We start from the raw sequence: 23,535 nt of genomic DNA, 5'->3' as shown, positions 1-23,535 counted from the left end.
TCCTTGACTGCAGATGGAGTACAGCCAGCTGCCTCAAACTCCTGCCACCCTGTTTTCCACAACACAATGAGCTATGGCTTCAAACTCTGAGCCAAAATAGCCCAACCCTCCCTTCTGTAAACTGCTTAAGTTGCTTCTTTTAGGCATTTTACAGCAGCATTGAGAAAATAACTGAAGCAGCATGACTAGTAATTCTAAAGTCAGTCCACTAAGTAGTCACCAACATTATGAACATCCTGTGGCTCTTCCATGAAACCCCTGTGAGGCCTCGTGCTGCCCCTTGAGTACCAGACTCTCCTTGCCTCCCACCCCTGCTTCTCCTGTGCGAGAAGCAAGTCACTGGCCCTTTCTGTCCGACCTGTTCCTTTGTTCTCACAGAGAAACCTCCTAGAGCTTCATTTCTCTATAGCCGGTTTCTGGTTCCCTTAACAAGATAAAGCAGAGATGCAGCTAGCTTTTGGTATATTTTAACCTCAGCCCTGAACTTATTTGGGACCACTTTGTGTTCACTTGTGGTATTGGAAAGGAAAAAGGACATTACCATTTGGGTCATGAAGATTGCCCTTCAAGTTCCCAGGCAGAAACATCCTCTTCTAAGATTCCCCACTATTGTATATTTTTTTCTTTTATAGATTTATTGCATTAGCATTTAATTACTCTTCATGACAGTATTAAATTTTATGAGTGATTTATAGTTTTAATAGAGTCTTGTATAATTTATTGTTCTTGGCACTTAAGGTTTACAAAATTCTAAGAGCCATGGGTACTAGAATTACTTATGTCCAGAACATCAACATGGGTGAGACCCCAAGGAGGCCATCTGCACTGCCACCCTAATCTTATTTGATGTCACTGCCCACTACTGTGATGTGTGTGGCACTGGAAGCAAGTGCATTTGCACTCTCTTAAAGAAATATTAATTCTTTCAATTTTCTCTTGGTGTGCATAAGAGAGACTTTCTTTTCCCATCAAAGGCAGTTAGCCTGACAAAAGCCTATATTCCCTGAACCTGTCCTTTCTCCTTTGTACTAATAAGTGGATGGTGTCAGAGTGTGAGATCTCACTCATAGGAATAAGACATCACACACAACAGCCAGAGTGAGGAATAAAGACAGAAGTCATCTTGGCCCTGTGTGCTTGCCACTTGCTTGGGTTCTCGAGCACCACTTTTGCAAAAGAATGACCTTGTTGAGTTACTTTTGCTTTGTGTGTTTCTTTATGTGGTGGTGGCAGGTAGTGGGTAGAAGGCAGGGATAGAGAGACCAAGGCTTTTAAGTGGAGATCGGTATATGACTGGATGGCATGGAAGTCCCCTTCCACCACAATGGGGCTCCAACTTCAGTTCTTGAGTTTGATGGTAGTTATTCTCATCTCCTGAGCTATCTCACTGTCCTAACTTTTGTTCTTTTGCCCCCCCCCCTCTCTCTCTCTCACACACACACTCTCCTTATGTTCTTTGGGCTAGTTTGGAACTCACTGTATATAACATCGTCTGGCCTCTAACTCAGAGCTCTGCCTGAATCAGTTTCCCAGGTTCTGGGATTAAAGTCCTCATGCTTGTGTTCTCCAAGGCAACAGAATGTAGCTCATCTGATTTTTAAAGATGCAAACAGTTCCCTGAGTTTTACATCAGTAGGTGTGATTGGGCATCTCTTGTTTAGGGTTCCTGCATCTTTAGTCATTCCCCAGATGCACAGGGATGGAAGAAGTTGTTCACAAGCCTAGGGCTCTGTCTCCCTCTGTAAACGGCTTCTAGGACCAGGGCAGGGCACTGAGCATCCTATGGGATTCAGTAGGTTTTGCCTGCTTTCTAGCATGACATGGGGCCTCAGTGGTCTGTTGACTGTTCTGTTAGGGGCTCTGGAGGGGAAAATGCAGACTCAGTCCTGCTCACAAGCTTCCCTGGGGTGTTTCAGTGTATCCTGCATAGTAGCCTTCCCATCCTGTTTAGATCCTGTGAATTCACTGCAGGCTCTGTGCTCTTGTCTGTTGGAAAATATATTGTATTATTTTCAGGGGGCTTTTGTTTCATTATTTTAAGTAGGGTCCAGCAAGAGGATTATGTCTCACTTTTCTGTGTTTGTAGTTGAGTTATATCAACTTGCAGTTACAGAAAAAAGGTAGGTGTGTGTGTGTGTGTGTGTGTGTGTGTGTGTGTGTGTGTATACTCATACCCACACACCCACTCTTGGGCTCTGCTTTCTATTCTCTTTTGGTGTGGATAATCCTCAAGGGCCCTTGGCCCTTAGGGCAGATAATCTCTTCAGGGTTATCTGTTAATTACCGCTGAATGTGTGAAATATTTGTGAAAAGGCTTTTCAAGTGAGCTCCATGCTCTGCTGCTGCTGCTGCTGCTGCTGCTGCTGCTGCTGAGCTCTTACACTGGCTTCAGAGGCCAAGGTTTCCCTCTCAGCTTGGTTCCCTTCGAGAGCTGTTTGCTTTTCTAATGAAGTGAGCTGTTTGTTTGACTCTGTGGTGGAAGGTATTTAACTAGGGACTAAAGTAAACCTAGGGGAGATTCAAATAAGCCATGCATATCTGCTTTGTGAAGGGAAGGCAAAGAGTTTGGCCTCCCTCACCTCCAGGAAGAGTCGTTAAGAAACTGTTTAAATAATAAACTGAGCAGAGCAAGCAGAGATTGCCTCTGCTTGTCCTAGGGCTTTTGTGCTAGCCCAGCTGGCTGGCCTGGGAATCACTCTGCAGTGGCCACAAGGGGAGGAGAGAGCTGCTCACTTCCTGCAGTTAGTAATTGTTGTTTATTTATGTGTAGAGATTGAAACACACCCTTTATTCCTCAGGACCAAGGCAAGTGAATGGCAGGGCAATATTGTCATCAATGGCCAACGTCCTACTTGCATCCTGACTGTTGTCCTAGGGTCTTCATTGTGTCCTGGAGGCCAAGCTCATGGTTTTAGAACAAGTTAGATCCCTATTGAGTTGCCTGAGGTATCTGCATGATAGGACAGGAGAATGCATGATTAATGTGTAGCACTGGTGGACCAGTGGCTTGTTTAGATGAGGTAGGTAGCTGCTGGGTCTTGATAGAGGGCTTTGAGAGGAGCTAGCTGGCAAGGTTACTCACCCAGTCACATAGAAAATTTTGTGCCCTCAGAAACCAGAGACCTCTGAGGGCTCCCTGAGAGCAGGCCCAGGGTCACTCAACTCCCAAGGAAGAAGAGTCCCCAGGAGCTCCCAGCTAAATTGTAAGGTTTGTTGACACCCCCAGAGTTTTCACTCCCCCAGCCCTAAAAGCAGAACAATAGTCCTTTGAATTTCTTTTGGTCTGTATGACTATTTCAACTTGTGTTGCCTCCAGGAAACAGGGAGATGAAAGGAAAATGAAGACCAGCTATCCCCAGTGGGCATTTCTGATTTGGGAGCCCAGGCGAGATGCCATGGTCCTTACCATGGAGCTGGTGCACTAAGAGTTGGAAGATTGAAAATAACGTAGAATGTATTCAGCATTCCGTATGGAATTCAGCTGAGGATCAAGATGGGAAGCCACATGGAATAGTGATGACATCTAACCAAGGACGGTCTGTGGAGAACTTGAGGGAGCAAATCTTGGAATAGCTGGATCAGACAGACATGCAGAACCTTATGGGCTTGGTATCTATATACTCAGATAAGTTTTGAACAGCTATGGGCCAGACATGGGTCTGGAGAAGTTGCTCTTATGTAGAAAGAATTTTACAATCCCTTAGATGATAACATCTGCTGCAAGCCCACATGGCCAACATCTTTGAGGACATCTGCAGAATATGTGACTAGAGTCTGAATCAGGATTGCAGCGGAAAGGAAATTAGGACGGGTTTTCCTGCTTGCATTCTCAGGAGCTAAGCACGTGAGAGGGATTCCCCCCCCCCCCCAGCACTGGGGGATTCTTTCCTTTCTCTCATTTCCTTGTGCGTCCTTGAAAAACAGCCTCAGCTGTACTTTATAATTTTACAGTCATGGTGAGAGAAGCTCCTAAAATAAACTCATTGCTTAAAAGCTTTGTGTGTTCCTGCTAGACAATGAGAGTTCAGAGTTTAAAAGACAAGAAAGTGGGGCCTTTTTTAGTGCCCCCAGTATGCAATAAACATGCTGGAATTTCAGTGGAATCCAAAGGCTCATGATGCTAGCATGAAGAGCAAGCCTTTGATGCTATTGACAGAAAGAGGGGAGGGATAATAGGGCCCCTCTCATTTTTTTTTCCAGGAGCCTCTAAACTTTTGACCTCTAACCTTTTGTGTCAAGGAGTTCCTTGCAAATGGGTATTAGCAGCCTGGTCAAGTATCCTCAATGTGCCAGAGCATCAACATCTTCTTGGAGGCAAAGGAGTCTTGAAAAATTTTTATTGCCCACTGTGGACAATAAATATCAGTTAGTAATTATCATTATATCCTAGGCTTAGCTAGGCTGTCAAGGCTAGAATGCCTCAATTAAGAGACTGAACTGATACAGGCAGAATATTTTATACACGACATATTAGGCAAAGAGAGGGTGATGGGTCCATCCATGGTCTGTGGAGCACAGTTGTCCCACTATCCATGGGGGCTGCATTACAAGACTCCATGTGGAAGGCTATGGTAAAGTGTACTTTATAAATTAGGTGCAGTGATTGATAAACAACAACTAATAATAAAATCTAACAGTCACAAAAATACATTACAAAAAGGTATAAAAATGAAATCTTTGTCAAAATATCTTACTATATAGTGTAATATGTTTCTAGGTATCTAAAGAGTGCATAATATGGGAGTCCTATATAGCTTAGATAAGAAATGATGAAAACAGGGCTAGAGAGATGGCTCAGTGGTTAAGAGCACTGACTTTTCTTCCAGAGGACTTAGGTTCAGTTTCCAGCACCCACATGGCAGCTCACATTGGTCTATAACTCCAGTTCCAAGAGAAACAACAGATGTACATATAGGCAAAACACTATTGCACAAAAAATAAAAATAAAAAAATCATTTTAAAAAGTGAATTCGAGGCCCGCCTGGTCTACAGAGTGAGTTCCAAGACAGCTAAGGCTACACACACACACAAAAAGAATGATTGAAAAAAATTAAACTTTGACAGTGTTAAGTAGATTGTGTAAGAGCATTGGCCTTGGAGTCACGACACTCAGATTCTATATTCTTCCCCCATGTACCTCTGGGCACAGACCTTACCTGCTTATTCCATCTATTTGTGTAAGACTTACTTTTCAGGGTCAGGCCATATGAAGAAATAAAAGGCTGTCTAAAAGGTCTTCTTAGTACTTCAAACATATAAACATATTCTATCTATTTCTATCTGTTCTATCTGTTTTTCACTATCATTTTGATTATTGCTGTTTTTGAGGGAAACATTGGAAGAACTTTAGCTCTTCATTGACAGGAATGATAAATGGGATAATGGTGGAAATTAAACAGAGAGGAGAATAACCCAGTTTTTTAAAAAGGTGTCTAATTTTGAACAGAAACAATGCATATGTCACTCATTTCTTTTAAAATTCCCTCTAATTCTCCACCCCTCGCACTGGAAACTAATTTAGGTCTTTCTGCATGCTAAGCATGTTCTCTACACTGAGTTATAGAGTTGCCAACCAGTATATTCCAGATGTTGGTAGTTTTCCATTGCCTTCCACAATGCGTGGCTCTCCGGCTAATAAGCATTATTCTCTTTGTGAGGTCTATGGGGGCCAGTGTCAGCACCTTGTGCCTTGTGCCAGCCCTTTCCAGGGAAGCACGGCTGTGCGGTGCCTGATCGCTCCTCCGGATTCCTGCTTCAGATGTGATGGAGAGGGAAGTTGAGGACTTAGAACTGGGCCTGCACTTCTTTCTGCTGACAGGCTTTTCTCGGGTGTACTCTGGAAGTAGGTGGAAGCACTGTCTTGTTTGCTTCACAGGACTTTATGGGACTTAGGGTAGATCTGAACAGATCCTAGAATTTCCTTTCATCTTAATTCTAGGAAATACAGACAGATCAGACGTGGGGACCATAAAATGCTTAGGAAATGCAGCTTTCAAAGTGGCTACGGAGATCCTTGCTTGGGTATGAAAACTACTGAAAGGTGTTTGAAGTCTTTTCTGATTGGTTCTTTCAGACAGAATACAGCTCCTAGACCTAACCTTTGCTGATCTTTAGTTTCCTAACTTAGGCAAGTTCTGAATACATGAACTCCAAGGCCTCTGCTTGTGGAACTAAGGTTGCTGGACGATTATGAACATATCCAGCCTCTTTGATAAATCATTAGCACTAAGGATCCAAGTACATGGTTTTGCAGCTATGGGTTTGGCTTTTGAATTGTGCTATTAAAAAGTACTACTCTTTTATAAAAGTACTTTTTGTCACTAGGAACTAACTTATCTTTTAGCTTTTAAGTTTATATATTGGCGATGAACTTTTCAACAAATATGTCAACAGCCTATTTCAGAGTAATGGATTGTTATGCTTTTACGTGATTTTCTTGGGTGAATTTGAAGATTAGATGCAGTTGCCGTGCGTGTACCTTCTCATACTTCTTCTCTTTGCTGCCTCTCTCTAGTTACTTTTTTTTCCCGTGTCTTGGCATGGAAGACTGCAAACCAGAAGTATGCCAGATTATACCTGTTTTGGGGAGCATAGCCTAGACACATTCCAGAGACCTGGGTGGCCTGTATGGAGGTAGGGTTTATTTTTTGCCTTTGGGCATCCAACACATGGGATCTAGAGATGAGAAGCCTACAAATCAGCTGACAAGGGAAGGTTCAAGTTTCCAGAAATGAACAGAAGCAACCATCTCTTCACTCCCAAGACATAACCAAGGAGCTATGATGATCCTTTTGTCAAATCACATGTAGAGAGTCATTTATCACTTCCCTGTGGAAACCTGTAATTATGTCTGTTAAAGGGCATAGCATGGTCCCTCTTTCTAAGTAGGACTGAAGTATCCACACTTTGGTCTTCCTTCTTGAACTTCATGTGATATGTGAGTTGTATCATGGGTATTTTGACCTTTTGGGCTAATATCCACTTATCAGTGAGTACATACCATGTATATTCTCACTCAGAATAATATTTTCTAGTTCATTCATTTGCCTGCAAATTTCATGAAGTCGTTGTTTTTAATAGTTGAGTAATACTCCATTGTGTAAATGTACCATATTTTCTGTTTCCATTCCTCTGCTGAGGGACATCTTGGGTTGTTTCCAGCTTCTTGCTATTATAAATAAGGGTACTATGAACATAGTGGAGCATAAAATGTCCTTTTTATATGTTTGAGCCACCAGAAATTCCCAGATGCCAGGGACGCAAGAGGTTACAAGGACCCATTGGGGTTGACATTAGCCAAAATACCCAACAAAGGGGCTATAGAACCATAGAGACGATATCCAGTAGATAGGCATGGCCCCGGTTAAAGGATGGGGGTACCCACCCATCTCCACAACTTTAACCTAGAGTGATTCCTGTCTAAAGAAAATGCAGGGACAAAAAAATGGCGCAGAGACTGAAGGAAAGGCCATCCAGAATTGGCTCCACCTTGGGATCCATCCCATTTGCAGACACCAAACCCAGACACTTTTGATCATGCCAAGAAGCACTTGCTGACAGGAGCCTGGTAAAGCTCTCCCCTAAGAGGCTCTGCCAGAGCCAGGTCAAAACAGATGTGGATGCTTGCAGCCACCCATCAGACTGAGCCCAGGGACCCCAAAGGAAGAGTTAGAGAAGGACTGAAGGAGCTGAAAGGGATTGCAACCCCATAGGAGAAACAACAATATCAACTAACTGGACCCTCCAGAGCTCCCAGGGGCTAAGCCACCAACTGAAGAGTACACATGGAGGTCCCATGGCTCCAACTCTCTATTTAGCAGAGGATTACCTTACCTGGCATTAATAGGAGGGTAGGCCCTTGGTCCTATGAAGGTTCAATGTCCCAGCATAGGGGAATGCTGAGGCGGTGAGGGCTGAATGTGTAGGTGGGTGGGGGATCACACTCATAGAGGCATGGGGAAGGGGTATGGGATGGGAGTTTTGTAGAGGGAAAACTGGGAAGAGGGACAACATTTGAAAGGTAAATAAATAAAATAACTACAAAAAAGGCATAACATGAATTTGAGTGCTTCAAAGGGGTGAATTATAGTATGGCTAGAATGCTGTGGTGGTAGCAGTGAGGTCTAAAGTATCAGTTAAATTAACTTCATATTGTCTACATATTTGCACAGAAGTAGTGAAGGCTTCGCATTTGAGTAGCTTGGAAATAGTCTTGGATGTTCATAAACCCATTCAGAACTTACGGTATTTGCCAGAAGTAAAGTTACTGAGTTTTAGAAATAGGAGGTGTTGCATTTAATTTTGGTTTTGCTGGTCAACCTTCAGTATGAATATATACATATTTTTCTTATTCTGTAATTTCAAGTTAGAACATTAAATGATTAGTACAGCTGGTAGATTTCAGGTTGATTCCGTCCTTTGTGTTTACCTTAACAAGTCTCTCCTTCCTGTAAATTCACTAACACTAGAAGTATCCTCCTTCTAGAGTGTGCTGTAGCCACACTCTAACGATATTCCTAACCAATGTGGTTTGATGTTTAGGCTGGCCTACCTGAGGTTGTGTCACTCAAGTGTGTGTGTGTGTGTGTGTGTGTGTGTGTGTGTGTGTCTATCAATGCAAGCTTTCTGCACTGTGTACAGTTTTGGAAAAGTACTTTGTGATCTAACAACAGATATGTCAAACATTTTCTGTAAATTTGGGTTTTGTGTTCCCTGTGTTGTGTCTCAAAGGTTGTCCCTTTGTTGTGTGAATGTGACCATAGATAACGGGTAGACAAGTAAGCAAGACAGAATTTCAGTAAAACTTTAATTACAGAAGCTGTGTGGTATGACAGTTCCAGATCCTTTCAGTACCATGTCCTATCCAACTCGAGTCTGCCAGGCTATGAACTGACAAACAGGTTCTTTGAGTACATCTGCCTCATTTCTACAGTATGCAGAGCCACCATTTCTTAACACTTTCATGACATGGTGTCATTTGATCATAAATATTGCTGTTATATCACCCCACATCTTCTGGGTGGAGGGGATCGGTCCTTTTACATCACCTGTGTCATCGTAAAAGGATGATACATATTTGTAACCATTAAGAGGTTTCAAACTCTTGACAGCATACATTTTAGAAGAACAAGATCTTGGTGCTCATGGTGTACTACAGGGATACTGAACAGGCAGGACCATTCTGTCCATGTACAGTAGGAATCCCTAGATTCACCTCTGCAGACCAAGGAGAACCAAAGACTGTCTTATTGAAGGCTTGTGGCAACATGTCTGGGATGTCTCCTGAGGGGCCAGATCAGTTCCCCACTGGGTACCATGTGTCAGTGGGCAAGAGTAGCAAGAGTCTGAGCTAGTGAGTCAGTGGAGACTTGATGTTACTCAGTGTCTCCATCAAGCCACTGGAAAAGGTGATTATTCAAAATGCCCCACGTTCGAGAGGCTATTGTAAGGTCTAGGGTGCCTCTCTCTGTCATTTCATCAGGGCAATATCTTGCTATTGCTTTGGTTTTCCTTCCCTCCTTTTCCCCTCCTCCCAAACTTGAGACCTCATTTTATATAAGGAGAGGGGCTTGTATTGAATTTTGGCCAATGGATTTCAGTACAGAAGCCCATGCATCCTTTTCCTGGTCTGTTTACTGAGAGTAGGGGCAACATTGCTACCTCTGGTCTTGAAACAGTCTCAAGGCCAGACCACGTTGGCACCTAAATCAGCCAGGAGGACTTGTGCACCTGGAAGTTTACTTCTGTTGATTTCTCATCTACTGTCTCCTGGGCAATCAGGGCACTCTGACATCATTTGGCGAATTACTCCTTCAGGGCACTAGCTGAGTTGACTTTGATCTCTCCTTTTTTAATCTACAATTTTTGTATGTAAATTTGAAACCTTAAAAGACAATTTCCCAGGATGGCATCCAAGAGATCTTATAGCCTGAGGCTACTAAAACTATTTCCTGGGAGAAGGCTGCAAGTAAAGATCAGTCTCCGCATGTCCTTGGTTATTCCCTGGCCAGAGGTTTTATGATCAACCCATGCTGTTGTGAGGAGACCTAAAACTCAATGCCTCTCATGTCTAATGAACCCCCTAATACTTGGCATGATGACAGGCAGTTTGAAGCTGAATACTGACAACTCTACCCAGCTCAAATATTTTTACTATGCATTTCTATTTAAAGACATATCAAGCCAGTTACATATTCATAAGGTTGGAAGACTTTTACACTAAGTGCTCTGCTAGGACACACTTTTCAAATCTCGGTTTTGTATCGGAGGCCTCTGGTATCACAGTCAAGCCTTGTGTAAGTCTGTACTAAATCATCTTTGCAGCCATGCTTGTGTATAGTCGACTGCTTGCCATGGCTCTGCAGACCCACCCCTACCTACTGGAATTTTAATTCCCTCAGTAAAATTGATTCCACCAGGTCTGCACATTATTCTCCCTGTCTTCCATTTAGCCCGTTAGTTTCCTGACAGTAGAGTACACAGCACTTAGCAGCTGGTTTGTGGAACCATCAGTCAGGAAATTGTATGATAAATAGGAGGTAGCCAGGTTTAGTGGCACTTCCTTCTGCTTCAGCAGTTTTTGCCTGACTTTGGAGAAGTCATCATGGAGTGTTTTGTTACGTCCTGGGGCAAAAGATGGCTGTGGTGCTGTAACATATTATACATACATTGAGTTATGATGTGCCCCAGCTGCACTGCTCATGTGTGAAAAATAAACCTTGAGGTGGCAGATTTTGATGGCTGCTGGCAACAGGGACGGACCTTTTTGGGTCTGTGATGGAATATGCTGCTGATGCTTAGAAACAACAAACCACGATGCAAGGTGAGGCAGGCATTTGTGGACTGGCATAGTCTTCTAAGCGCTATTGGGATCACTCCCGTGTGATGCCACACATGTTAGAGGAGTGCTTGTCCTGGGTTATATTCTTTATCATTTCAAGGTATGTCAAGCATTCCTTGAAGCAAAAGAGGGTTGTCTTTGCCAGTTCCCCCCAAAATGTGGCTTATTTCCATGAATAACCAATAAAAGCTATAATTGTTCACATGTGCTGTTTAAATCCTGTTTAAATTTAATCAATAGAGAACCATATGAATTGGAAAAGAGCAAACTAAATCCCTTTGTCCTTTAGTTATATAACATGACATCTATTAATTTTCTGTCCTTTATTTAGACCCAGTTCCAGAATTAAGAATTAGTAAATTTCCTTGACCATAACACTTTGTATAACAGTGCTACAAGTTGTGTTTAGAATTAACTTTCAAACTCACAAAGTGCTGTAAACCTAACAGGTGAGGACTTCACTAAATGCCACAGTAATGCACTTACCATCTACTTATCTGATGGATGAATGTTAATAGTACAGTCATGCAGCAAAATGGAAGGAAGCAAAACTCTTATCTTCCAACTCAGACACAGTTTTCACAGTGTCACTTGAGACAGACTCGTGTGAGAAGCTCCTCAGAAGTGGACTTTTCTTTACAGTTGCTTGATTTACATACAGTTCTATTAAATGTGGTTCCCAAGAAAGATGACAGGCCTGAGGAGAGGGGTGCTGCAGAGCCAAGCTTGTTTTGGTGTGGGAAGGAAGGGAGTCCTGCCCATATTTGATGATTACCTGTCTTTACTCTAGATTTGAGTGTGATTAATGTGGATGTATTTTAAAAAATTAAATTTAAAGTTCAGACACATTCCGTAAGAATTTGGCCAACTTTTCAACCAGTCTCAAAGACTGTTCCATTTAGTTTTATATTGTCATAAGGAGGATGGATAAGATAACTTTCATCAAAACTTGTTGAATAAAATAGGGATATTTTGCTTTTTATATTAGGAATATTTGGTTTTCCTATAGTGTTGCTTTTCATCTTATGGTCACTGAGTTAAGTGTAACATTGAATTTTACACATGGCTGAATAAACTTCTACCTGCAACTCAAACTTAGCAAGCCATTACAGGAGAATTGGCTTACATCCTTTGAGCACCAATTGCTAAACTTAAAATACAGTAGTTTTTCATGTGTACTTATGCATTGTGTGAGGTGTGACAAGTGACTAGGTAGTGTCACTGGATGCATTTCCTGGAGATGCCACAGTGACCCTGTACTGTTATCTCTTGCCTTACCTGATATTACAACCACGAGCATTCACTGAGTAGAGAGCACAGCTCACTTTCACGGACCTCTTGTGCTATTTTCTAAGTTTAGAACATTGGGGAATACTAATGGAAATGCAATTTTGTGTCGCTCCTTGGTGGGTCACCCATATTTAGTGAGTGCATACTTACAGTTTTCCCCTCATACCTTTCTGTTCTAAGTATGCTTAGATCTTTAAAGGAAGGCCACAAGGGGAAAACTTGGGGGTGGGGGAGGAAGTGAAGTATAGCTTACCTTCTAAAAGAGGAAAGATTGAAGAAAAATTGGGAAGTAGATGGATGTAGAGGGAAGAAAATGAGATGCTTCTGAATTCATCACTGTGATCGTCACCTAGGTCCACTTACATTTATGAATTGGTGTTCTCAGTTACGGTGCATCATCACTGCCTCAGGAGGTACAATGCACACACATGCCTGGTGTGCTTGCACAGTTTCCCAACCTTGTTGCCAGGTTTGTGCTTCCCAGTCACTGTTCTGGATGCACGAAACCTGCTTATCAAGCTTTTGTTTGACTTGCCTTTAAGCCTGCTAATTATAATTTTCAGAATCCTTAACTAACTAGGTACCATTCTAAAGTTTGCTTGCTGTGCATATCAGTCCCCAGGAGTGCTTTGCTGTGACAGCTGACTGTCAGTGCTCAATGGCACTATTTAAGAATTATCTGCTGACATATTTACTATAATATCACTTAGCACAGGTGACAAGTGTACAGGTTTCAGGCTCCCTTATTTTATTCCTTGGACAAAACATTTGGACTAAATATCAGTCATACTTGTAGCTATAAAAACATTGAAGTTCTGTTCACTTTTATGTAGCAGATCAGTATATTTAAAAAAAATCATTTTTTAGATTTGAAGAGACAACAGGTACAATTAAGAAGACTCTGTAAAAGTAGAAGACACACACACACACAGGACCCAGGGACTGACAGACAGGATGTGTGGAGGAACAGACAGGAACTATAGGTTCCCATGGAAGCCAGACAAAGATGTTAGATCCCCTTAGAGCTGGACTTACAAGTGGTTTTGAGCTGCTGGACATGGTTATTAGGAATCAAACTTGAGTCCCTCTGCAAAAGCAGCAAGGGTCCTTAATCCATCGACCCATCTCTTTGGTCTCAGCTCTTGAAATTCCTAAAAGAGATTTCGTACTGTAAAGTTGCCTTCAGTTGAAATGCCATCTCAAAGTGTTTGCTTTATATAAGGTATACTTTCTTTCCTTTTCAGACCCTCCTCATCTTTTCCCTGCCTTCCATCCTCCTGTACCAATTGATGCCAGACATCATGAGGGCCGTTACCATTATGATCCATCTCCTATTCCTCCATTACATGTGTAAGTATTAAAATGTTACCCATTAATGAAATGGACCTAAGCTCTGGCTTTTAGGCTTCAGGACTTTTTGTTAATGCATGTCTTCTGGGCTTTGGAGGTGTGATAACAGTGTAAGATTTACTCTTAAGATACAGCAAAGATCTATCTGCTCCTGGAGTCACTGAATCAGACCCTGTGCTTTCTGAGGATGCCTGTCATATGGTTTAGCTGGCCACTGGTTTCTCAATATTTTGCTGATGAGAGAGAGAGAGAGAGAGACAAACAGTTGTGAGTTATAAACTTAAAATTAAAGCATTAAAGTTAAACTTTAATTGAAGCTTACCATGTACAATATGTGCTTGGTTGTGATTTTGGTTTGAAGTTCTACATTTTGTTACATGAAAAGTTCTGACCAAGGATTACAGTGGATGGAAATGAAATGTTTATGGAAGATTTTCAGAATCCCCATGGTCCATATACCAACAGTCACTTGATTGATGGGAATGTCACCCAAATAAGATGGCAAATGTGATTGAACACATGGTTTCACAGAAGATAAAAGAAAAGAATTGATGATAAAATGTATTTGGTATAAAAGGAAAAAGAAAGCCTCATTGAAATAAATATTATCTCAGTTTGTTTTGGAGGGAAAGAAAAAGAATCATTGATTTATACACTAACAGAATATTCTTCTGGTGTAAACTTGAGAAAACTGTCCTGTAAGAGTGGGATGCACTCCCTGGAAGGGACTGTTCCCTGCTAATGGCCTTGGTACACATGCAGTCATATGTAATAATCACCTTCCTTTTGAGACGGGGAAGTTAGAAAAACACGTATAATACTTTGAAGAATAATGCTGGTTATATAGATGCTAGATTGCATCTCTCTGACTATTAGTTACAGATGTGTAATTATATGGTATGCCGAAGAAAAATGAAGTTGTTTTAAAACAAGTCCTCCTCTGTGAACAGAATTAATTGATATTAACAGTCCTAACTGTATGCCCAAGTACACATATAATATTTTACCAACCAGTCTTTAGATCCATCTCCCATTACTGAATTGTAATTTCAGTTCAGATTTGCCTGGAGGTGAGTAATAAATCTGCATTGAGAACTTCTGTAAGCACTGGAGGAGAAGTGGGTATTTACAGAGGGAGAATGCAGAATGTTGTGACTTATTCCTCCTGTGACTGCTACTAGAGTACAAGCAAGTATTTACAGGATTCTGAAGCCTGATAAAACTACACTCATGTAACGCCAAAGGACCTAAGGAGTTCTACTACACAGAGCGAAGTGCGTTCCTAATTGAGTTTGCAAGATGACCTGTGACTCACCTGGTCTTAGAGAGCCTTTATGGCCTGGATAGGACCTCAGAGATCTTGGTGTTCTGTCCTGTATCTAGATCACACAAGACCTTAGAGACAAAGATAGCTAATTCCTCTCAGTCTTTCTCAGAAAGTAATTTTAACCAGATGTTCTATGGAATTGGAAAGTTTTTCACTTTTTCAAAAAGCATGTTCTAGAGAATTTTCTTAAACTGAGCTCAAATAATATGCTGAACTCTTTCCTCTGGGCTTCTTATAGTTCATGTTTTAAGTAAATTCAAATAGGAAGTTACCAATTAAAAACTGCACCTATTGGTCCTCTGGCAGGACCAATCAATAGGAACATCAAAGCCTCCCATAATCCTGTTGTGTGTTCTAGGCTCTGTTAGGTTCATAGCAAAAGCAGTGTCAAAGATAAGCTAAGTCAAGTGTGGAGGAGCAGAGTCGGCCGTGGGTTTTGGCTTTAGCTGTGACATTGAGCTGGGGTTTCTAAGCTTCCCAGTGCTTCCTACCTTTTCAGTCAAGTTTTAAGATATTTAAGCAGTGATTGACTAAATTGTTCTTGTGCAGCCTACATGTGTAATTATCAAAGAGTTATGATGTAAGGCAGGATGACAATTCTGAGTTTCAAGAGAATAAGTCCTTGAAGGCTCTGAGAGAATGTTGTGTCTGTGGGTGTGAAACACGGCACCGCATGTCTGTAGTTTCCTGGGACTGTTCACATCATCTTAACCGAGTAGATTCCTGGGTGGCTCTGACTGAGATCATGACATGGGCTCTAGGAAGTTAGAGCAGTCACATCTCCATGCCTTTGTAGCGTTGTGCTTTCTTCACATTGTTTTCTTCTTGCTTGGTAATTTCTTAGGAGCTGTATTTGGGGAAAGTGCTCAGCATATGAGCAGATAGACGTGTAGATGCTGCTCAGTGGATAGCTAGGCTGGTCCAGCCTTTGAAGTAGTGCCTGAGTTATCAGGATGCCTTAGGCTTGCCACACACTTATACTGTAGGCCCTGGCAAATGCCCCCTGATGTGGGCCCTTCACTTCACTAAAATGAAGCTATTTGCTTTAGGAAGAGCTCAATAAAATAACCTCATGTATGTACTATACTGTATTTATTTGGGTCTCTAAATAAATGCTTACAGTTAGTGTATAATGGCACCAAATTTTTTCTAGTCTTGCTGCATGATGACGCAGCTGTCTGTACCCATTCTGTCAGGTGTGGACACACCTGTGATTGTTAAAGCTGAGGGTATTGATAGTAAATGTGTCCCCTTTACCCAAACCTTCCCAGAATTAACTGTAAAATATAAAAGTATCCTATCCAGAATTTGAATTCCAAGATGTTTGCTGTATAATTGTCTCCTAGAAAATGAAATCGAGTGAGCTTACTAAGCTTTTAGAGTGAATATTTTAATTACAGGAAGATAAAACTTGGAGATATTCTCATTATTTTGTAAACACAATTGTTCTTCTGGTGCCAACTTTAGAAACTAAATTATAAGTCTCTGAAAAACAAGGGCCTGTATTGATGGAAATGCTGACAGACCAGTGTTCAGAAGGATGGCAGGCACTGCGGTAATTATGCTATCATATTCCATCATTAGAGATTCTATTGAAAAGGTTTATAAATTGCTCCTCTTTTTAGATAAACCACCCTATATTAAGGCATCAATGATACGGTGCAGAATTAAATTAAAATCTCATAAAATGAAATATGTTCTGTATTAGCTGTTTGACACTTAATTTGCCTCTGAATGAGTAGAGGAAATCACAAATTAACCTGCTTTTGTTTTTCCAACCGTGGCTTATTAGGTGTTAGAACAACTGCAATTATAGCCCAATAATAACCCAGGAGCCTTATAAATATGTACGGAAATATGTAAGCCTGTGTTTAAAAACTAGGTTTGTTACATGAAATGCCTTTAGTTACACTCCTTGCTTGCACACTGTTGTCCACAGTTTATGGTTGAGCAGAGCAGCTCGAGGATAGAAATTTAAATGGACTGCAATACAGTACTAGAAATAATCCTAGGATTTATTGAAATTTCTTTTAGCCCAAAATCATGAAATTAATTTTAAAAGGTCATAAGTGGGTCATGCCATAGGTGCCATGTCTCTAGGTTGTCACATCAAACTGCTCTCTGAAATGGACAATGACTACATCATGTTTATGTCATTCAAATAGTTTCTTGAACATTGAATATGAGAATTCTTTCCTCATCTTATGAGTTGTTCAGAATGCATGTGTCCAACTGATACCTGGAATGTCTCTTTTTCAAGTTGTAGTAATCCCCAATTCTATGTAAAGTTAAACACAAGTGTTTTAGAAAAATCACCAAAGTCCACTTAGCATATTACTGAGCCCATCTGGTGCCTCTGTGATATCCCTGAGCCCGGACACACACTGCAGAAGAGAACAGAAACTTGTCCAGTCCTCTCTTTGTTTCCTGGCTTGAGTTGTTTACACTACAGCTGTATAACCCTGTGGGCACACTGTTCTATTCTGTGGGCCTTAATAAAGCCCTCTAGACTACATGTTACTACTGGGTTTTTAAACTTCTTTAAAAATGGAGACAGTTGTTCAATTATATCTTACACTTCCAGAATATACTTAGATTTTCAAGTGATTTTTTTTTTACAGCCACAAAGAATGTGCTACTGCATTTTGAGTTTGTGAACATTTTGAGTTTGTGTGTACATTTGAGTGTGTACATTTGAGTGTTTGTGAGTTTTAAGTGTGCATATGTTTTAAGTGCTGGATCTTACTTGATCATGTTTCATTTCAAAAGTAGGCATGATGTATTTTTAGACACTCAAATTATAAAGTGCTTTGAATTCTAGTATGATTTCATTCACATTCATGTGGGGTTTCCAGGGGGTGTTGATGTCTATTTTGTATGTAAAAACTCTTTGAGCCAAGTTTTTCTCATTCATGAACCAGTATGAATTAGATTTTGGACTCTCCTGTAGCTTTCTACTGAGATCTACAAATTCATTTTCCAAAGCTGAGTCCTTAGTTACTAATCCATTGCAATAATTCAGGCCCCAGTGATCTGATCTTCTTGCTGTGAAACTGAGAGCAGTGTTGGCATTGTGCAGTGGTTGAGAATGGCGCGTCACTAAGCTGCATCTTTAGACAGTATGCAGAAACTGCTGTGCATCCTCTCCACTTTACTAATGCCTTTTAGAAAAACTGCCTTATCTTTACGGTCCAATGAGAAGTGAGCACTCTCCTCCTTCTTTCCCTTGAGTCAAGGTGGCTTACAGGGAAGCTGCCCGATTCACTGCAGTCACTCTAAGGAAGGGGAACCTGCCTTTCACAAAAAGTAGCCTGCCTCCAGCTGCTCAGAGAGGAGTCCGGGAACGAGCCTTACCATCAGATTACACTGGGACAAGGAAGTTTTGCCCTTGTGATTACATAGCCTTTTAGGCTTGAGAGCAGAAGGCGAGCAGAAAGTGTGGAAAATGCTTGCATTCATTACTTCCCAGAGAGAGACAGAGTGTGAGAGAAGATGCTACTCCATCATGGTAAATATCTAGGGAAAGCAACAGTAGGTAAATGATCCAGGACTGCTTCTCAGTCTCCCTGCGCCACTGAACTCAGTGTCTTTTTAGTGCTAACCGTGTTTATTGTACATGCTCGTAATGTTTATTCACAAGAAGTTTTCAGCCTGGACTCTTAAAATGGGTGCATATGCAAACTAGTGGTTTCATTTTCTTTATTCTGAGGGACTCCTTGACTAAGATATGGAGAATTAGCAAAATCTTATATTTGGGGCATAACTGATTTAGAATATTTTAATCGCATAATTTAAAATGAAGAAAGAACAGCAATTTTTTTTATATATCATTCAGTATTTGGATCTACTATGGATGACTCTGAGACTGGTACAGTGTACTAAGATCAGATTACATCGAGTACCGTAGCAACACCAATACCACGATCTTCATATAGAGAAAACAAACTAGATTGTAATTGCATCTCTCAAGGCAACTGCTGTGTTTCTTTGCTTATGTGAGACTGAGTCTATGCTGCGAACCCTGTAGCTCCTAAGTAATTAAGTAATTAAGTTATTAAGTGATGAGATTGACCGCTGTTGCTGAGGCTGCTGCCATCACTTTTTCTTGTTTCTTTTCCTTTTCCTTTGCTTCATTTTGTTAGAATATGTTTCCTCATGCTAACAAAGCTTGCACACTCAGGAGTGAAAGATCCAAAATGCTTGATTGCTAAGTTTCTATTAAGAGTTCCTATTACAGTTACATAGACAAAGTTTGGAGCTGTGATGAAAGGATGGACCATCTAGAGACTGCCATATCCAGGGATCCATCCCATAATCAGCTTCCAAACGCTGACACCATTGCATACACTAGCAAGATTTTGCTGAAAGAACCCAGATATAGCTGTCTCTTGTGAGACTCTGCCGGGGCCTAGCAAACACAGAAGTGGATGCTCACAGTCAGCTATTGGATGGATCACAGGGCTCCCAATGGAGAAGCTAGAGAAAGTACCCAAGGAGTTAAAGGGATCTGCAACCCTATAGGTGGAACAACAAGATGAACTAACCAGTACCCCGGAGCTCTTGTCTCTAGCTGCATATGTATCGAAAGATGGCCTAGTCGGCCATCACTGGAAAGAGAGGCCCATTAGACTTGCAAACTTTATATGCCCCAGTACAGGGGAATGCCAGGGCCAAAAGAATGGGAATGAGTGGGTAGGGAAGTGGGGGGGGTGTATGGGGGACTTTTGGGATAGCATTGGAAATGTAATTGAGGAAAATACGTAATAAAAAATATTAAAAATTAAAAAAAAAGAGTTCCTATTACAATGGTGAATGCTTCCCATAGCCAACTTGATTCCTTGAGAGAAAAACAGCTACTATAGTCTTCTTGCAATTGGGATACACACACACACACACACACACACACATACACACACACACACACACAGCTACTATAGTCTTCTTGCAATTGGGATACACACACACACACACAAACACACACACACACATTACTAATTTATGTATAACTAGTATATATTAAATATGCACACATATTGCTTCTGTCCATCTATCTATATACATTCTACAGCAGTGTACACTGATGCCCAAGTTTTCTAGCTATAAAAGAACCTTTTAACTCAAAAACCTGAACATGTATGTGAATTTTATAGTAATTCTCCAGATCATCATGTGTTCATCTTAGCATCTTCCAGAAGTATCAGCACCTATTCCTTCTCATGCGTGGTGATATATCTGTACTTGCATATATATTGCAATTGGGTACAAATAGTACAAATACCAGAATTTCATGGATAAGATACAAAAGAAACATTGATGTTGGAAACGATACATAATAATGACCGAAACTAATGCTGATGACTTACTGTAGGTTAATCACATTTTAAGACTCCATAATTATCTACTGTGATATTTTCCCAAGCCTATGATGGAGATTTTATCATTAGCTCCATTGTAAGCTTATAGACATTTAAACATAAGAACACATACAGCTTTTGGAGTGAGTCGCACCTGTATTTTAGTTTAGGGATTGGGGTCCACATTCTTGCCTATGTTGCTTTGCTCTATTAGTAAAGATGAATACCACACACTTTGCAGGCCTGGGTTTTACTTAGCTAATTCTATCAACACCTGGCTCCTGCAACATGCTAAGATGAATACATGACACTCTGGAGAGGTGTTATAGAGGTCATATACATATCCAGGCTTTTGAGTTAAAATCTAGACCTCAGTGTGCACTGCCATAGAATGTGTGAAGCTTCTGGGACAGTTTGCCTATCCAGCCACAGGTATGGCACAACTAGTTGCATTTGATAAGACTGCATTGAAACATGCATAAATAGCCAGCACTTATTCTGAATGTCCAATAGAATTCAAGCCCCGTTAACTCCTTTCCAGTGTTTATTTTCCTGGAGACTTTTTCTTTAGATATTCATGCTTGCTTCCTCGCTTAATGTCTTCCCATTTGGGTGTCTTCTTACTGGACTTCTGCTAGGAACAGCCACCTAAGTTAGTGTGTGGCACCTGAGCCAAGCCTGGTCCACCAGTTGTGCTTCTAAGTGCACTTTTATTGGAGTACAGTGACATTCGCCGCTGTTGCTATAGCAACTTTTAACAGTAAGGGCACAGGGGAGTAACATCAACATTGACCCCAGGGCTACCAGTGCCAGCCTCGGAGAGATCACAGCCCTCTCTAGCGTCACTGGTCTCTGCTGTGATGCGCGTTACACATTGTAGTCTATAGGATCTTTCAGCTATTTTCACACTGTTACCGAGAGGTTTCCTTGTATGTATCGTCTCAGTTCAACAAAAGGTCTAAACGTTTGGTCGTAGTTTTTCACAATAAGCAGAAAAGATTAACCCCGTCAGGATTTGTTTATCACTGACTTTCGTTGTCAGCTCCCACCATTGGCTTGCACATATGATTGAGGTCATCTCCTAAACTTTTAAAATTGTAATGGGTAGGCAGCCTACATTCTGATCAGCCAGCACACATTTCTCTTTACATTAAGGAAAGAACACAGAACAGGTTGTTTTCAGGAGGTGTGATACTTCTCAGCTTTGTAGTATTTCTAATGACTGAGATATTGAATCTGTTCTTCGGTTGCAGAGAAAGCAGGCCCTAATTACAGCGTACATTCACGGAGCCCAAGCGGCAGCTTCTTGGAAAAGAATTCCTGTGTTTTTTGTGCTGTGCTCAGCAACACACTCCGGAGCAGATATTGACTGCAGCATTCACAGTCACTGAACTGGAAGCTGCCGACTCTATAGAGGCTGCTGTCAAGCCTGTTGTGGGGCCTGGGAGGTAGTGGACTGTAACCGACTTTTTTCCCTGAGTACAATGCTTTCCACTCATGCTAAGCCTGGCTTCAAAGAAAACAGAAATTTACTTCATTCATTTTATTTATTTTTCAAAATACGAGTTTAAAAAAATTGAACTCTAACAAAATTTATCCCCACAGGAAGCTGCTTGGGAGTTTTACATCACAAATATTGCCCTACCTAGACCCAAGGGCAGCACTTCCTATGTGGCCATCCTTCTCTTAGGTCTAAGAGCTCACTTAGCAATAACCTAAAACAGGTGCTTTCTTCTCGCCACCCAGCAAGCTCATGTAAGTTCTTTCCCCAGCAAGACAAGGCCCAGAACACACAGCTGCCTGCCATTCCTTCTTGTCGCTGCTCTAGCCCTATACCTGCCCTCATGGAAATCCATTTACCAGGAAAATTAAATGTTAGCAGATATGTTTCTAGGAATGGCTTGTGAACTCTTTGAATACAAAATGCCAAATTAGTTGGATCTTTGCCTCTTGGATGATCTGTACCACTGCCAAGAATGAGCAGGAGAAAATGTTAGTGAGATACCGTCTTTTCACACACTTTTACAGCCAGGTAACCATGCTGGGAAATTTTTGAAATGTAATCTTTGCCATTTTTGTTCTGATGTGATATGTTCCAAAGGCATCTCAGAACAGGCACAGGCTCTTACATTGTGCTTTGGTTGCTTTGACTAAGCTGGAATAGAAATACTGAATCAACTTTGAAAAGTCTGAAGCTGGAGCCACACAGACAAGCAACAACAAACTCTGAAGTGGGAAAAACTTCACTTTGTACTTTTTTAAAAGGACTTTTTTTTGTACAGTGCGTTTGGATCATATTATCTTTGCTTGTCTAACTCTTCCTAGATTCACCCCCATTCAGCTTTGTTTCCCCTCCTCCCCAAGACTAGTTTGTGCTGCTTGGGATGTTTGGTTGATTTACCAGGAGCCCCAAGACTAGTTTGTGCTGCTTGGGATGTTTGGTTGATTTACCAGGAGCCCCAAGACTAGTTTATGCTGCTTGGGATGTTTGGTTGATTTACCAGGAGCCCCAAGACTAGTTTGTGCTGCTTGGGATGTTTGGTTGATTTACCAGGAGCCCCAAGACTAGTTTGTGCTGCTTGGGATGTTTGGTTGATTTACCAGGAGCCCCAAGACTAGTTTGTGCTGCTTGGGATGTTTGGTTGATTTACCAGGAGCCCCAAGACTAGTTTGTGCTGCTTGGGATGTTTGGTTGATTTACCAGGAGCTACACTCTTAAAGAAAACTGCATCCTTGTCTTCCCACAGCTAAGAGTTACTGGCAGCTCCACATTGAGAGGTGGGATTATGTGCCCAACTCTTCCCTCCATGCTGGGATTTAGTCTGCTTTGGGCTTGCACAAGGTTTAGTCTGCTGTTGCAAATGCTCTGACTTCATGAGTGTGGCTGCCCTGCTATGTCCAGGAGAAGCTGTTACCTGTAGTCATCCACTGCCTCTGCTTATACTCTTTCCATCCTTGTTTCTACAGTGACCCTGGAATCTTGGAGGGAGCAGTGGATCAGGGGAGGGCAGATATATTTTCTTTAGTGCTGAGCCTTCTGAAGTCTTACTCTCTACCAAATGGCCAGCTGTGGGTTGCTATGTAAATAACCATTTACTGCAAAACGAAGCCTCTCAGATGAGGGTTGTGTCTGTTTAGCAGAATAATAGTAGTTAGGCTTTCCCTGAAGGCCTGTGACTTGTCTGGCCATAGGTTCTCAGCTTGCTTATGGGACCTGGGATGAGTTTCATCTTATGGAGTGGAATTTAAATCTAATCAGAAACTTCCATGATGTATGTGTCAGTCAGTGTTGTACCAGAGAGTATGGTTTCTCAGGCCAGTCTTTTCTCCTCCAGTCATTTGTATTTTACCTGCAGCACTATGAAAGCTAACCA

The 23,535-nt window shown here is 41.4% G+C and overlaps 1 protein-coding gene across 1 annotated transcript in view; it reads left to right on the top strand.

The window, feature by feature from the left end:
• Nucleotides 1-23,535, top strand: part of Gli3 (GLI family zinc finger 3) — a 266,310-nt gene that overhangs the window by 134,492 nt on the left and 108,283 nt on the right. Inside the window, exon 4 of the mRNA XM_021180371.3 lies at nucleotides 13,375-13,480. Coding sequence (XP_021036030.1) covers nucleotides 13,375-13,480 — 106 coding nt within the window. The remainder of the gene's footprint in view (nucleotides 1-13,374; nucleotides 13,481-23,535) is intronic.

The sequence above is a fragment of the Mus caroli genome, unplaced genomic scaffold (assembly GCF_978045245.1).
Source record: "Mus caroli unplaced genomic scaffold, Mus_caroli_1 scaffold_15, whole genome shotgun sequence".
NCBI lineage: Eukaryota > Metazoa > Chordata > Mammalia > Rodentia > Muridae > Mus > Mus caroli.
Note: the sequence above shows the minus strand (reverse complement) of the source record. Positions and strands in the feature narration are given on the sequence as shown.